This window comes from Passer domesticus, chromosome 15 (genome assembly GCF_036417665.1).
Source record: "Passer domesticus isolate bPasDom1 chromosome 15, bPasDom1.hap1, whole genome shotgun sequence".
Classification (NCBI taxonomy): Eukaryota; Metazoa; Chordata; class Aves; order Passeriformes; family Passeridae; genus Passer; species Passer domesticus.
The window spans coordinates 2635803-2647472 of record NC_087488.1 but is presented as its reverse complement, the minus strand read 5'-3'; the positions used below and the strand labels follow the sequence as shown (position 1 = coordinate 2647472).

The 11670-nt window shown below is 46.5% G+C and overlaps 1 protein-coding gene across 7 annotated transcripts in view; it reads left to right on the top strand.

Annotated features, from left to right (window-relative positions):
- DNAAF8 (dynein axonemal assembly factor 8) overlaps positions 1–11670 on the top strand; it is a 91201-nt gene that overhangs the window by 314 nt on the left and 79217 nt on the right. For 4 of the 7 annotated variants that reach the window (XR_010348168.1, XM_064390553.1, XM_064390555.1 and 1 more), the window contains exons 2-8: positions 1901–2060; positions 5149–5262; positions 5939–6424; positions 8350–8446; positions 8784–8922; positions 9804–9950; positions 10320–10391. Coding sequence is in view for 6 of the 7 variants with exons in the window: in XM_064390553.1 (XP_064246623.1) it covers positions 1901–2060; positions 5149–5262; positions 5939–6424; positions 8350–8446; positions 8784–8922; positions 9804–9950; positions 10320–10391 (1215 nt within the window). In the remaining variant the exon portion in view is untranslated. Of the gene's footprint in view, positions 1–42; positions 171–239; positions 1699–1900; positions 2061–5148; positions 5263–5938; positions 6425–8349; positions 8447–8783; positions 8923–9803; positions 9951–10319; positions 10392–11670 lie in introns of those variants that run through there. The other 3 variants (XM_064390558.1, XM_064390559.1, XM_064390557.1) reach the window with 3 other exon arrangements.

The window sequence follows — 11670 nt, the reverse complement described above, 5'->3', positions numbered from 1 at the left end:
GGGGGCGGGGCGAAGGACAGCCAATGGGGTTAGGCTGCTGCGGACGGTTGCGGCGAGCAGCCCCCGAGGACGCGGCCCCGCAGCGCTGCCCCCGGCCGTGCGCTCGTCCCGGTGCCGCCGGTTCGCTGTGCTCGCGGCCCGGCCCGGCGCTGAGCGGGGCGGTGGGCGCCGTGAGTGAGGGCCGGGGAGCGGGGCGGGGCCGGGAGCGGGGCCGCGTTGCCATGGGGACGGCGCGGGCGCCATTGCGGGGCCGTGAGCGGGGCCCCTCAGGCGAGCCCCGTCCGTGCCCCGGGGCCGTGCGGGCTCAGCCCCGGAGCCGAGCTCTGCCTCCCACCGCTGCGGGTCTCCTCACCGCTTCTCCTTCCCAGCAAACGCCTTGCTCCTGGTGGCAAGGAGAAGCTCAGGGTTTCAAGTCTCAGAGTAATGGAGTCGTTAAGGCTGGAGAAGACCTCCAAGATGACCAAGTCCAGCGTTCCACCTGCCACCTCCGTGCCAAGCTCTCCAGAAAGTGCCTCTTGTGCTACTGCTAAGTGTTTGTTTCGGACACAGAGCACTGTGTGCTCCACAGCAATTAGCTGACTTGACCAGTCAGATGCAGTGTCCATCCATAACCCTGGGATATTTATCTCGGAATTGGCACACGGAGCCATCCCAGGCAGTTTGTGTATCCCCATGGGGCTCTCTGACCCTTGGCAAGCTCTGCTCAGTGTCAGAGCACAGTGTTCCAGCCATGAGGATTTCCCTCTTTCTTATCTAAGTGAAATTCAGGGGTTGTCTCACACCAACAAAACCACCATAGATGAGGCCTATAAAGTATCTACAGAGGCAATTTGCAAGTTATAAACTTTAGTTGAGTTTAACTTCATGTTCTGAGGAGTGTTCCTGGCCAATGCAGATAACTGTCAGTGTGATCCCTTGAACAGTGATTTCAGTAATGAACAACACTTAGAATGATAAAAATGTGATAAAATAATCACATTGTTCCTTCAGTGATGAGCATAAATCCATGGAATCACAGAATGGTTTGGCTTGGAATAATGGGCATGTGTAAGAAACACAAAGTCACCAACCTCCCATGGTCCTTGTGGGTCTCTTCCAACCCTGGGTGTTGTGTGAAACCTCTGAACCAGAAATAATTTCCTCTCATGTTTGACTGCCCAGAAAACCATGAGATTGTAGCATAAAATGTAAAGTTTTTCTGTGAGGGTGAATGATCTGACCTCCTAGCTCAGCTGCAGTTCCTACTGTGCTGTCTCAACTTCTCATGGACATCAAGGAACAGGAGGAAAGAATCCACTTTAGAAACACTTTGAGGGGTCAAAATCCATGAGTGTGCCTATTCTTAACTATTTTTTAAAAATAAAAATCCAGTGAAAACAAAAGTCAACATGAATCACGTGGAAGGTTCTCTGCCCATGGCAGGTGGGTAGAACAAGTCTTTAAGCTCCATTCCAACCCAAACCATTGTGAGATTCTATGACTTTGTGATCATTTTATCTATCCTTTAGGTAGGGGGGAGGGGAATGTGAGGGAAATTGGGAAGAGGAGTCAATCCAGCTGAGAGCAGGGGTGTCAGCCTGCCTTTGCTCTGTTCCTGTCCCATCCCTGCAGGCAGAACATGGCAACATGCTTGGAGAGGACACAGTTACAACACACTGGCTAAGAATCCAAAAAAAATCTTTATAAATGAGCCCTGAGGTATGTGTGGTGAGTAGGGCAGAAAGCTCTCAGCCCTCTCTGAACTCAGATGGAAAGGAGTAACTCCAAAAATGCAGATTTTAACATGATGGGAGTGCTGGGAATTTCTCTGCCCTGACCACACACACTTTGTCCTTGTTTCAATTGATGTTATCTCATGTTTGGAGAGGTGTCCTTAGGCTCATCTTTCCTTTGCTCCAAGGGAAGCTGTCCCAATGGCCTCAGAAGCACAAAGTGAGGATGCAGAACATGCAGCTGAGCCTCCTGCAGCTCCTGTGCAGGGGGACAGGACATTCCAGTGGGGAGCCATCCTTGCTGCAGTGAAAGACCAGCTCCCATCCCTGGACTCTGACTCCTCCACAGTAAGCACTGAAATTCTGCCTTTCTTCCCTCTGGATCATGGGGAAAAACTCTCAAAAGCAAGAGCAGGTGACCTCATCAGGCATTTTGGGGTGGCTGGTGTGGTGCCCTGGGTGGGCTGCCTGTCCTACTGTTAATCCACAGCCTTCTGGATTAGCCTTAATTACCAGAGTGTGATTGCCACCTCCTCTCCCTGTATTCTTTGGATTCTGCCCCACCTGCAGAGCTGCCTCCAGCCCTGGGGCCTGGAGCTGCTGGGGCAAGTCCAGAGGAGGCTCCAGGATGATCAGAGGGATGGAGCCAGGCTGGGACAATGGGGATTGTTCAGCCTGGAAAGGAGAAGCTTTGGGGTGATCTCATTGTGGCCTTCCAGTGCCTAAAGGGGCTCCAGGAGAGCTGCAGAGGGACTGGGGACAAGGCATGGAGGGACAGGACACAGGGAATGGCTCCCGCTGCCAGAGGGCAGGGCTGGATGGGATATTGGGAATTAGGAATTGTTCCCTGGGAGGGTGGGCAGGCCCTGGCACAGGGTGCCCAGAGCAGCTGTGGCTGCCCCTGGATCCCTGGCAGTGCCCAAGGCCAGGCTGGACAGGGCTTGGAGCAGCCTGGGACAGTGGGAGGTGTCCCTGCCATGGCAGGGGTGGGACAAGATGGGCTTTGAGGTCCCTTCCCAACCCAAACCATCCTGGTATTCCATGATATTTTGGATTATTTTGTACTTGAGGCTGGTTCTCCACAAGGCATGTTGCTTTTTTGTGCTTTTGACCTGCCAAAGAAGCATAATTGCAGAAACCTTTTCATATGAGGTGTGAGACTGAGAGGTGTGTGCAGTGTTCTTCCCTGGTACAGGTTTTTCACTTGCTGGGTCTGGGCCAGGCTGCTCTTGGCTGCTGAAATCTCTGCTCACAGGACAGCATTGCTCTGGTGCTGCTCTCTAGTCCAAGATGATCTGGCATCGACTTTTCTGAGGGGATGATGTGTCTCAAGGTTTGATTATTCGTGGCATTTTGTCCAGATCACAACATTGTGTTAATTTTCAAGCATGTATAAACTTGAAAAACGTTTTGAACACACAAAGGATGTATTTTATCCCACTTTAGTGTAGCCATCAATGGCACAGGGGGAGATTGTGAGATGTGAAAGAGCTAGAAAGGCCTCCAGGGTATTCATTATTTATAATTTTCATTTATTTTTTATTATTCATTATTTATTATTTATTATTTATCAATGATCCAAAGCAGTGTGATCTGCTGGATAAAGTGTTGATAGGGATTCCTTGACTTGGATTCTGCACTTGGATCTCTCACTGTCATGCTGGACAAGCCACATTCCCTCACTGTTCTCAGTTCCCTCTACCTACACTGTTTTAATTATTTAGAACAACCCTGGTGTATTAACATGTGTCTCTGTAGTACAGATGAAGGCCCAACACTGAAATTATTTGTAGGTTTTCTTGTTCAGTAAATTAAACCAGGCTAAGCCAGAGGAGCAGCTCCAGATTTTGGTGCCAAACACCATTGAATAACCCCAAATCATGCTGAACATTTTTTTCACTCTTTACAATCTCCGAATTCTCTGTTTCTGTCCCACATGGAAAAGATTTCCTGCAGAAGGAACTGAGGCAATCTGTCTGGCACTTCATTTGCATTCAAAAGATCTGCTTGTGTAATCCCTGTCCTGCTGAGGCTGCAGTTCCAGGGCTGCACCTTTGTCCGAGGAATTTCCACGTGGGAAAGATCCATTCGTGCATCCAAGAGCTGTCATCTGAACGTGCTCTGCTCCCACCTCCAAAAATGGCACTCACGAATGGGTTTTATGCCCTGAAGCCCTTTCATTACCCTGCTATGCAATTTATTAAGAGGAAAGATGTTCTGTTGCAGTTGGTTTTGTGTTAATGACACCAGAGAGGATTCTCTGCAGCGTGAAGTCCCAAAAATGCACACTTGCAAAACAAAGGGACAAGCAGGAAAGCTGTGTCCTGACTGCTGAGGAGGTGCTTAATCTCCTTTTGGTGTCCATGCATAAGGATTCATCTCCAGTGCATATCTGATGTTTAAAAAAGGGATTTTCAGAGCTATCTAAATGCTGCCCAACCAAACACAGATGCTGTTTGCATTCTGAACAGGAATCAGGCTCCTGAGGGCAGTGAGAAGCCTTCATGGCCCTGCCTGGCCTCACTTGGGGCTCCAACACCTCTATTTGAGCTCAACTCTGGCCCTTCCCTCCCTCTCAGAGCTATGTTAGGGGAATTTTGGTTTCTAGTTATGGTCCTACCTGAGCCAGACTTTCACCTGTGAATTGATTTTCAGCATTGATCTCTGACCAGCCTCATCACTCCCAGATTGCCCAAGGATCTGGAGTTGTGCCTCAGCCTGGTTGCTCCCCTGCTCTGTCCTGCTTGTTCCTCTTGGGTGCTGTGGGACTGGGCTTTGCCTGGTGTGGCCTTACCTTTCCAGTCCCTGAGAATCCCAGAATTTTTTGGGTTGGAGGGATCTTAGAGCTCATTGAGTTCCACCCCTGCCATGGCAGAGACACCTTCCACTGTCCCAGGCTGCTCCAAGCCCTGCCCAGCCTGGCCTTGGGCACTGCCAGGGATCCAGGGGCAGCCACAGCTGCTCTGGGCACCCTGTGCCAGGGCCTGCCCACCCTCACAGGGAGCAATTCCTTCCCAATATCCCATCCAGCCCTGCCCTCTGGCAGTGGGAAGCCATTCCCTGTGTCCTAGCACTCCAGGCCCTTGTAAATATTGAGCAGCTCTGCTCCTGCCTCTCTGGGGTAGTGCAGAGAATCACTTGGGAGTTAAAGAACTCCCCACACTTTCCATTGCTTTTCTCAGCAGCATGTTTGTCATCACCCTCCAAGGGAATTTGATGTTTTGCATGTTTTTTTACATTTGGAGCTTGCTGAAATGTGGGGTTGGTGACTCTTGGGCTAGCAGACTGTCTAGTAAAGGTGTGACTGCAAGGAAACTTCTTGTCTCTGCACTTCAAGAGGTGCCAACATGGGAGCTGTCACTGCAAACCAGATATTCCAATATCAGTGAGTATTTCAGTGTCCTGTTTAATTTCTCTGGTTTTTCTCTGTTTGCAGTCTGATTGTGAGAGTGATGAGGAGCTTTTCATCTTCCAGCGGGACCTGCCCAACTTAATTCCAGACCTGTCGGAAGAACTGATGATGTTTTCCCTGGAAGACTCCCAGGAGCAGGTTGGGACTGTTGTGTGTGGCCTGTCCTGTCACCCCTCTCTTCTGGCTGTCCCCAGTGTGAGCAGCTGCTGATGTCTGACCTATTTGTCTAAACAGGCAAAGCTTAGTCCTCAGTATTTTCTCTCACTAGGAAGTAGAACATTTTTTCTCTTTTTGCAGTGGCCCTTTAAAGTTTTATCTGTTCTTGAGATTTTGGACCTTTTTTGTCCCATCTCTTGGCAGTTTTTATTGTCCCTTTACTGTTTTTCTTTCCTGTACATTAATTTTTCCTGTGCACTAATTCCTGTGCAATCATTCTATGTGTCCAGAAAATTAATTAGGACAGTGCAGGAAAGAGGAAAATTATGAAGTTTACCCTTTGAACAGCTTTTCTGGAATAAAAGAATCACATTGTTCCTTCAGTCAAGATAAATCCATGAAATCACACATGGTTTGGGTTGGAATAATGAGCACATGTAAGAAAAAGTAATTTAAAGGATGTTTAGCAGTTTCAGAAATTAAAGTTTTTGGAAAGTAAACAGTCTCACTGTTTTCCATGAGGGATGTGGTGTGGGTTGTTTCCATATGGTATCTGAGTTGGAGCTGTTGCCTTCCAATCACTCTGTTTTGGTTTTCTATCCACTTCCAAAGCCAGGGAGATTGACTTTCTCTATGTTTGTGCTTTCTGTACCTGTAGCAAATCCAGGAGACAGAAAGACTTCCATGGGAGATCTGGAACAGAGACCTGGAAAGTTTTGACTTTCAGGAAAAAACAGATGGTGCCCAAATCATTGCAAAAGAAGATGTACAAATTATTAAAGATCAGGCTTCTGAACCTGTCAGCCAGACTGAAGAAATGCCAAGCCAAAAGAGAGCTGTTATTGAAGAATCTCCCTCAGATTCCACAGATCACCTTGAGGAGAAAGAAATGGGCAGGACACAGGCCAAGGAAAGAGTGAACTCCTGGCCTAACACAGCAGTGTCTGTGCAAGAGCTCTCCAGTAAAGAGGAGAGAAAAAAGCTGATAGAGACAAAGATACTCCACAAGATCCTTGTGGAGCCATCCCCAAAGCAGGATGTCAAGCCTCCCTCCCATGGCATCAACAACTGCCCAGGAACACTTGCAAAGGAGGAAACCTCTTCAGCTGAGTATCTTGGAGAAGTGACCCGTTTGTTATTGCAGGCAAGTGGCCCTAAAATAAAGCTGCAGGTGGGCTGGGGGCACAGTGCAGTGCCTGCATAACCCCACTGCAGCGAGGAGCTGAATCCCACTTCTGACACTCCACAGGGCTCTGTGATACACAAGTACCAAAAGCTGCCCCAGAGCTGTCAGTGCAAGTCCAAACCATGGCAAAAGCCATGGATCTGCAGCAAGGTCCATGAAGTGTTAGGGAAGCCAACCACAGCACCTGTCCCTGGGAAGGCAGGGAGTTTTTCAGGTCCCAGGCAGAACTGCATTAAAACAGGGAGCTTTCTGGCCTTCCAGTGGGGTGCTGGAGGTGAGGAGGTGTTTAGGGCTGTTCCTGAAGTCCTAAATCTCACCCACCTAAGGCAGGTGGGATGAGCAGCTCAGTGTTAAATGGAATGTGGCTCAGAGTCAGGGTGGTTTTCTTCAGCACTGAGTTACAGATTTTCCTGTATTGATTTTTAAGTTCATTAGGACTTAATCAGCAGAGAACAGGTCCTGATCTTTCTGTTCAAAGCCTTCCACAGGTCAGAGTACAGATGTTTCCCTTCCCCTTTCATGTATTCACAGAAATGAACGTTTTGATCTTAGAGCTGTTCCAGTCCAGGCCAATCATGCAGCTGCTGGCCTGTGAGTTAAATTGTGCTGCATCACTGAAGGACATCTTTTTCAAGTGGGTCTGGATGTAATTCCCAGCTCACCTCATAGAATTCAGTCTCTGTTCATTCAGGAAGCACTACTTGCCTTTCAGAACCTGTTTGATGTCAGTGACTTCAATGAGCTGAAGTTTGGTGCTTTGGGGTGAGTTCTGAGACCAGACTCAGTGAATTCTCACTTTCATTTGGAAGGAGGTTGTTGTTCCCTAGCTCAGCCAGGCACCTCAGTTTGTGTCACATTGCTAAACCTAATCTACAGTTTCTTCTTGACTCCTATCAGTTAATTTGATTTTTTTTTCTTAAGTTCCTTTCTGTATTTGAAATGGAATTGTGCAAACCTTCCCTTCTATTTCTTCTGGACCTCCTGGAACTTAAACCAGTGCTGTAGTGTTAGAATAGATCTAATTAAGGTTCAGATATGGGTGAAGATTTATTGCTCAGGAAGGAGGGAGAACCTTCTTTCAACAAGAGGGGGAGATGTTGGTGGTTTTACAAGGTGAAACTGCTGGGTTTGGAGGCTGCTTCTGTTTTTTTAAAGGCCATGAGTGGTTGTGTTAAATGCATATTTGTGGCAGTGGTGTCATTGTCACGACTCACAGCCCCCTTCCTTTCAATAAAACTCATAAGTACTTCTAATTTCTGGTGATGATATTTCACATGGGTGTGGATTCTTTTCAATAAAACTTCCATTTCAAATAATATTGAGAGGGGAAAGCAATGAGTGGTTTAAAAGCATGTGGACTTTGATGGCAGCCTGTGCACCTGAGTCAGGTGAGTGTGTCCTCAGCCAGGGATTCAGAGCAAGGAAATGGAGGATCCTCTCTTCAGGGTGGGGTGAGCAGCTGTGAGATATCATCTGATACTGACTGTACCCACAGCAATAGGAATTTACCCTGCTCAGAAGTTGGAGTGGGAGGAAAGGGCTCTTCTCAAAGAACTGAAGAGCCACAAGTCCTTCTCCTGTGGGTGGCAGTGAGAAGTTCTCACATTATTCAGGATCAGAATGCACATGCTTGGCCTTGTATCTGGCCACTTTTTAATCTGTTCCACTGCCTCTGGTGATTTTTTGAAGTCTTATGAAAAGGGTTCATGATTCTCAGAGAAAGAACCTCAGCAGAAGTAGCTGAAGCAGCTGGAGGGATGCAATAAATGCATTCCTTTCCTTACAGCACTTCCTCTGGAACAGCTGAAAGCAAGCTGGCACTGAAATTAGGGGTGGTCTTTTGGGAATCAACTTTCCATCACGTTTCTCTTGTCTTCTTTCAGAATATTGAGAAATGGGATGTAGAGAAGAATCTTGAGGAGCTGGAGCAGCAGGGAAATAAAACTCGTGCAGAAGTTGCTTTCTTCCCTGCAGATTATGGTAATGTCACTAGTTGAAAGTGCATAAAAATAAATAAAACTCAGGTTCCTGTATGTAAGTTATTCTCTGCAGCATAATTTTGAATGCAGAAATCATAGTGGGTTTTTAAGATGCTTCTAAAACATGTTTAATTAGCTTCCCTCAAGATTTCATCTAGGTTTCTTAGCCTGAAGCCAGCGCTTCACAGCCTGCCACGGGCCAGACAAGCCAGTTACAATATTATCTTTATCCTTCCCCTGCTGCCAGGCTGTAGGAACAGGAACAGTGTGAACACAGGGAATATTGGGTGCTTTCATGGCAGAAGATAATTGATGATTATTTTGCTGCTCTTCCACAGAGACCTTCAGGAGGAAGTGTGAAGATGAGCTCATGGAAAGGCTGGGAGAGCTGTGTGCCAGGCAGTCCAGGGCAGTGTCCCCTGCCTGTGAGAGGCCATCAGCAAAGCTCTGCTCCTTCCAGGGACAGCAGGACAATAAGTGAGTCCTTTTCTGTCACATATCCCAGCTCATCCTGGCTGCCAGAATGGATACTGGGGAACTCCTGGACTTCCACAGGGGTTTTTCTCTGTAGCCTTGCAGAAAGCTGATATTGGAGTTGGGATACTCAGTCCTTCATTTCAATTTGATGACAAACACCTTGGCATTCTCCATCAACCTTTGTCTAAACCTTACCAGGCACTTGGGATAAATGGGAAGGGCAGGAAAATGAGGCTAAGCCAATTATCCTGCTCAGATTTTTTTGTCATCTAGGGTACCAATTTCTCTTACTGGTACCTCAGTTGAGCAAAAATACACAGGATGATTTTCTGTGGGTATCAGTGGAGATGTCAGTGCTTCTTGGAGGTTTCTGTGTGAAAGAAGAGCATTTTCAGGCTGTTCAGAGGGAACCACATCAATGGTGGCAGCACAGAGGAAATAATGAGTGAAACAGTGGAGGGGGAGGTGGGAAATGTCCTCATTGCCAGAGCAGGGAGAGCCACGAGGATGATTTGCACTTTGTATACCTGGGAAGATAAAATGGAATTACCAGAAGAGGCAGAGAGGAAAGGGAAACTTCTTCTTACAATGAGATGTTAAAAGTTGTGATCTCTCTGGTGCCTGCCTTTGTTCTCCAGAACAATTTGGTGGTGTCACATTTTGAGAACTAAACATCCCTCTTCATCCTGCCTGTGATCTGTGCTCCTGGGGGAAGCTGAATCCTTGAATTCTGACAGTAGGCAGTAGCAGAGTTGGAATCTGTGTGGTAGCCAAGCACAAAGCTCCTTTCTCAGTCCAGTTTTGATCCTAAGGCACTCCCTGCAGGATTCCTTGGCTGGATAAGGCAGAGGATGTGCTGAGATGGTGTTTTCTGTGTGTAGGGATGTTGCCTTGCTGTCATCCCCACCAAGTTCTCTGAGGATGGGCAGGATGAGTTTCCAGAGCCTGCCAAAACCTGCAACTGTGTACATAGATTTGAGAGATGCTGAGCCACCAAAGTCAGTGACAGTCCCTGAAGAGGAGCAAAGGTAAATCCTAGCTTTATTGGGAGTGAGAAATAAGTAATAAAAAGTGAGAAACTTAAACCTTTTGAATCTCATGCTTGTGAAATGTAACTTTAAAAACATTCTGTCACACCTCTATCATAAGGAGAAACCTTGTATTTAATAAATAGCTACTAGATAATAAACAGGTAAACATTTTGTCCTAGTTGCTTGAATATTTGAGTTTTCTTTTTGCTAGAGTAATAGTGTGAAGGACTCTCCATAATACCCGGAGGTCTTCCCTGGAAGTATCTCTCTCTTTTTCCTCATTTTCTAAATTTGCATCCTAGAAATGACCAAAAGACAACACTCAGCTGGAACAGGGTTAATTAATATGGTCTGATTGTTTCACAGGGCAAGTGACAGCTCCTCCTCCTCTGAAGAAGAAGAGAATGAGACAATTCAGGATGAAGCAGAAAGGAGAATGTAAGATTCTTTACCAGGACTGTGTTCCAAGTGATATGATATCCATTTTTTCTGAAACTAAAATAATTGCTCTAACAATGATCAGAGTGAATGTTTGTGTACTTAAATATTGCCATTCCTGATCTTCACAGTAAAAAAAAAAAAAAAGCCCAATAGTGAAAGTGCTCCAGTGTGGCCCCAGGAGGTCACTCTTTTCCTGTTGCATGGTAAAGCTACCAAAGGTAGAAAGTTGTTGATCCTTGAGGCAATATTTACACTGTCCAGCTCAAAACAGAGCCAGAGGTGCCTTTGGGGCTGGAAAATGTGAGTTTGTCTCCAGCCCTGTGTGAGTGACACCAGGACTGTGTTTGACAAGACTCAGAACCAAACTTTGGAAATGTTGTAGGGACTTGACTCAGACAAACCTTCATTTTTAAATAATAAAATAGGCTAGAATAGATAGAGATTTAAAGAGAATATTGATTACATTGTATGGGCAGGGACCCTCCAAATTCTCCCAATTGGAGGGGAAAGGGGAGAGAGTGGGATGGGTGGAATCCTAAAGTGTGAACTCCTCAACATGCACAGATGCCAGCCTTTTCTTGCTAAACTCCTGGGTTCATATCCATAGGTTATTAGACATTTGTTTAATGTGAAGCAGAGGTGTCAGCTTTCAGCATCCTCCTGCACTCATGCTCTGGGTTCCATTTGGAATTCTGCAGCGTGCAAGTTCAAGCCACAGCAGGGCAGGGGACAAGCAGAACATGTGTCTTCTTGTGCCAGCCACCTACATTTCTTTTAATGGTTTGGAAGAAGAGATGATTTGACAAGGAAGCCAAACAATGAGCCAAACAAGAAGCCCAAACAATGTAATTTAGAACATCTAACCCAAAACCAGTAAAAGGCAGGGACAAGGGGATACTTGGGGAACTCTCCATGGCACTGACACAAGTTCAGCTGTTCCATCAGTGTAAATCTGCAGTGATGGAGAGCAGAGCTTGGATTTTGATTCATTTAATGTTGCTAAAGGACATGCACAAATGTAATGCCTGGCAAATGCTGCTGAGTTCTGGTTGTAAATAAGAAATCTTCTTGGTCTCAGCAGGGCAGGATTCTGATCTCATTTGTGAGGTGTCTATCCACTTTCATTTTTATCTGGAACAAATAATTAAACAGGAATTATTATTCTGTGCATGTAGATTATGTCAGGACAGCACATTCCACTACCACAGTAATGTGCTTGCTGACAGTTTAGCAGTCACATTCAGGAAATTAAGCCAAACATTCAAAAACTGTAATA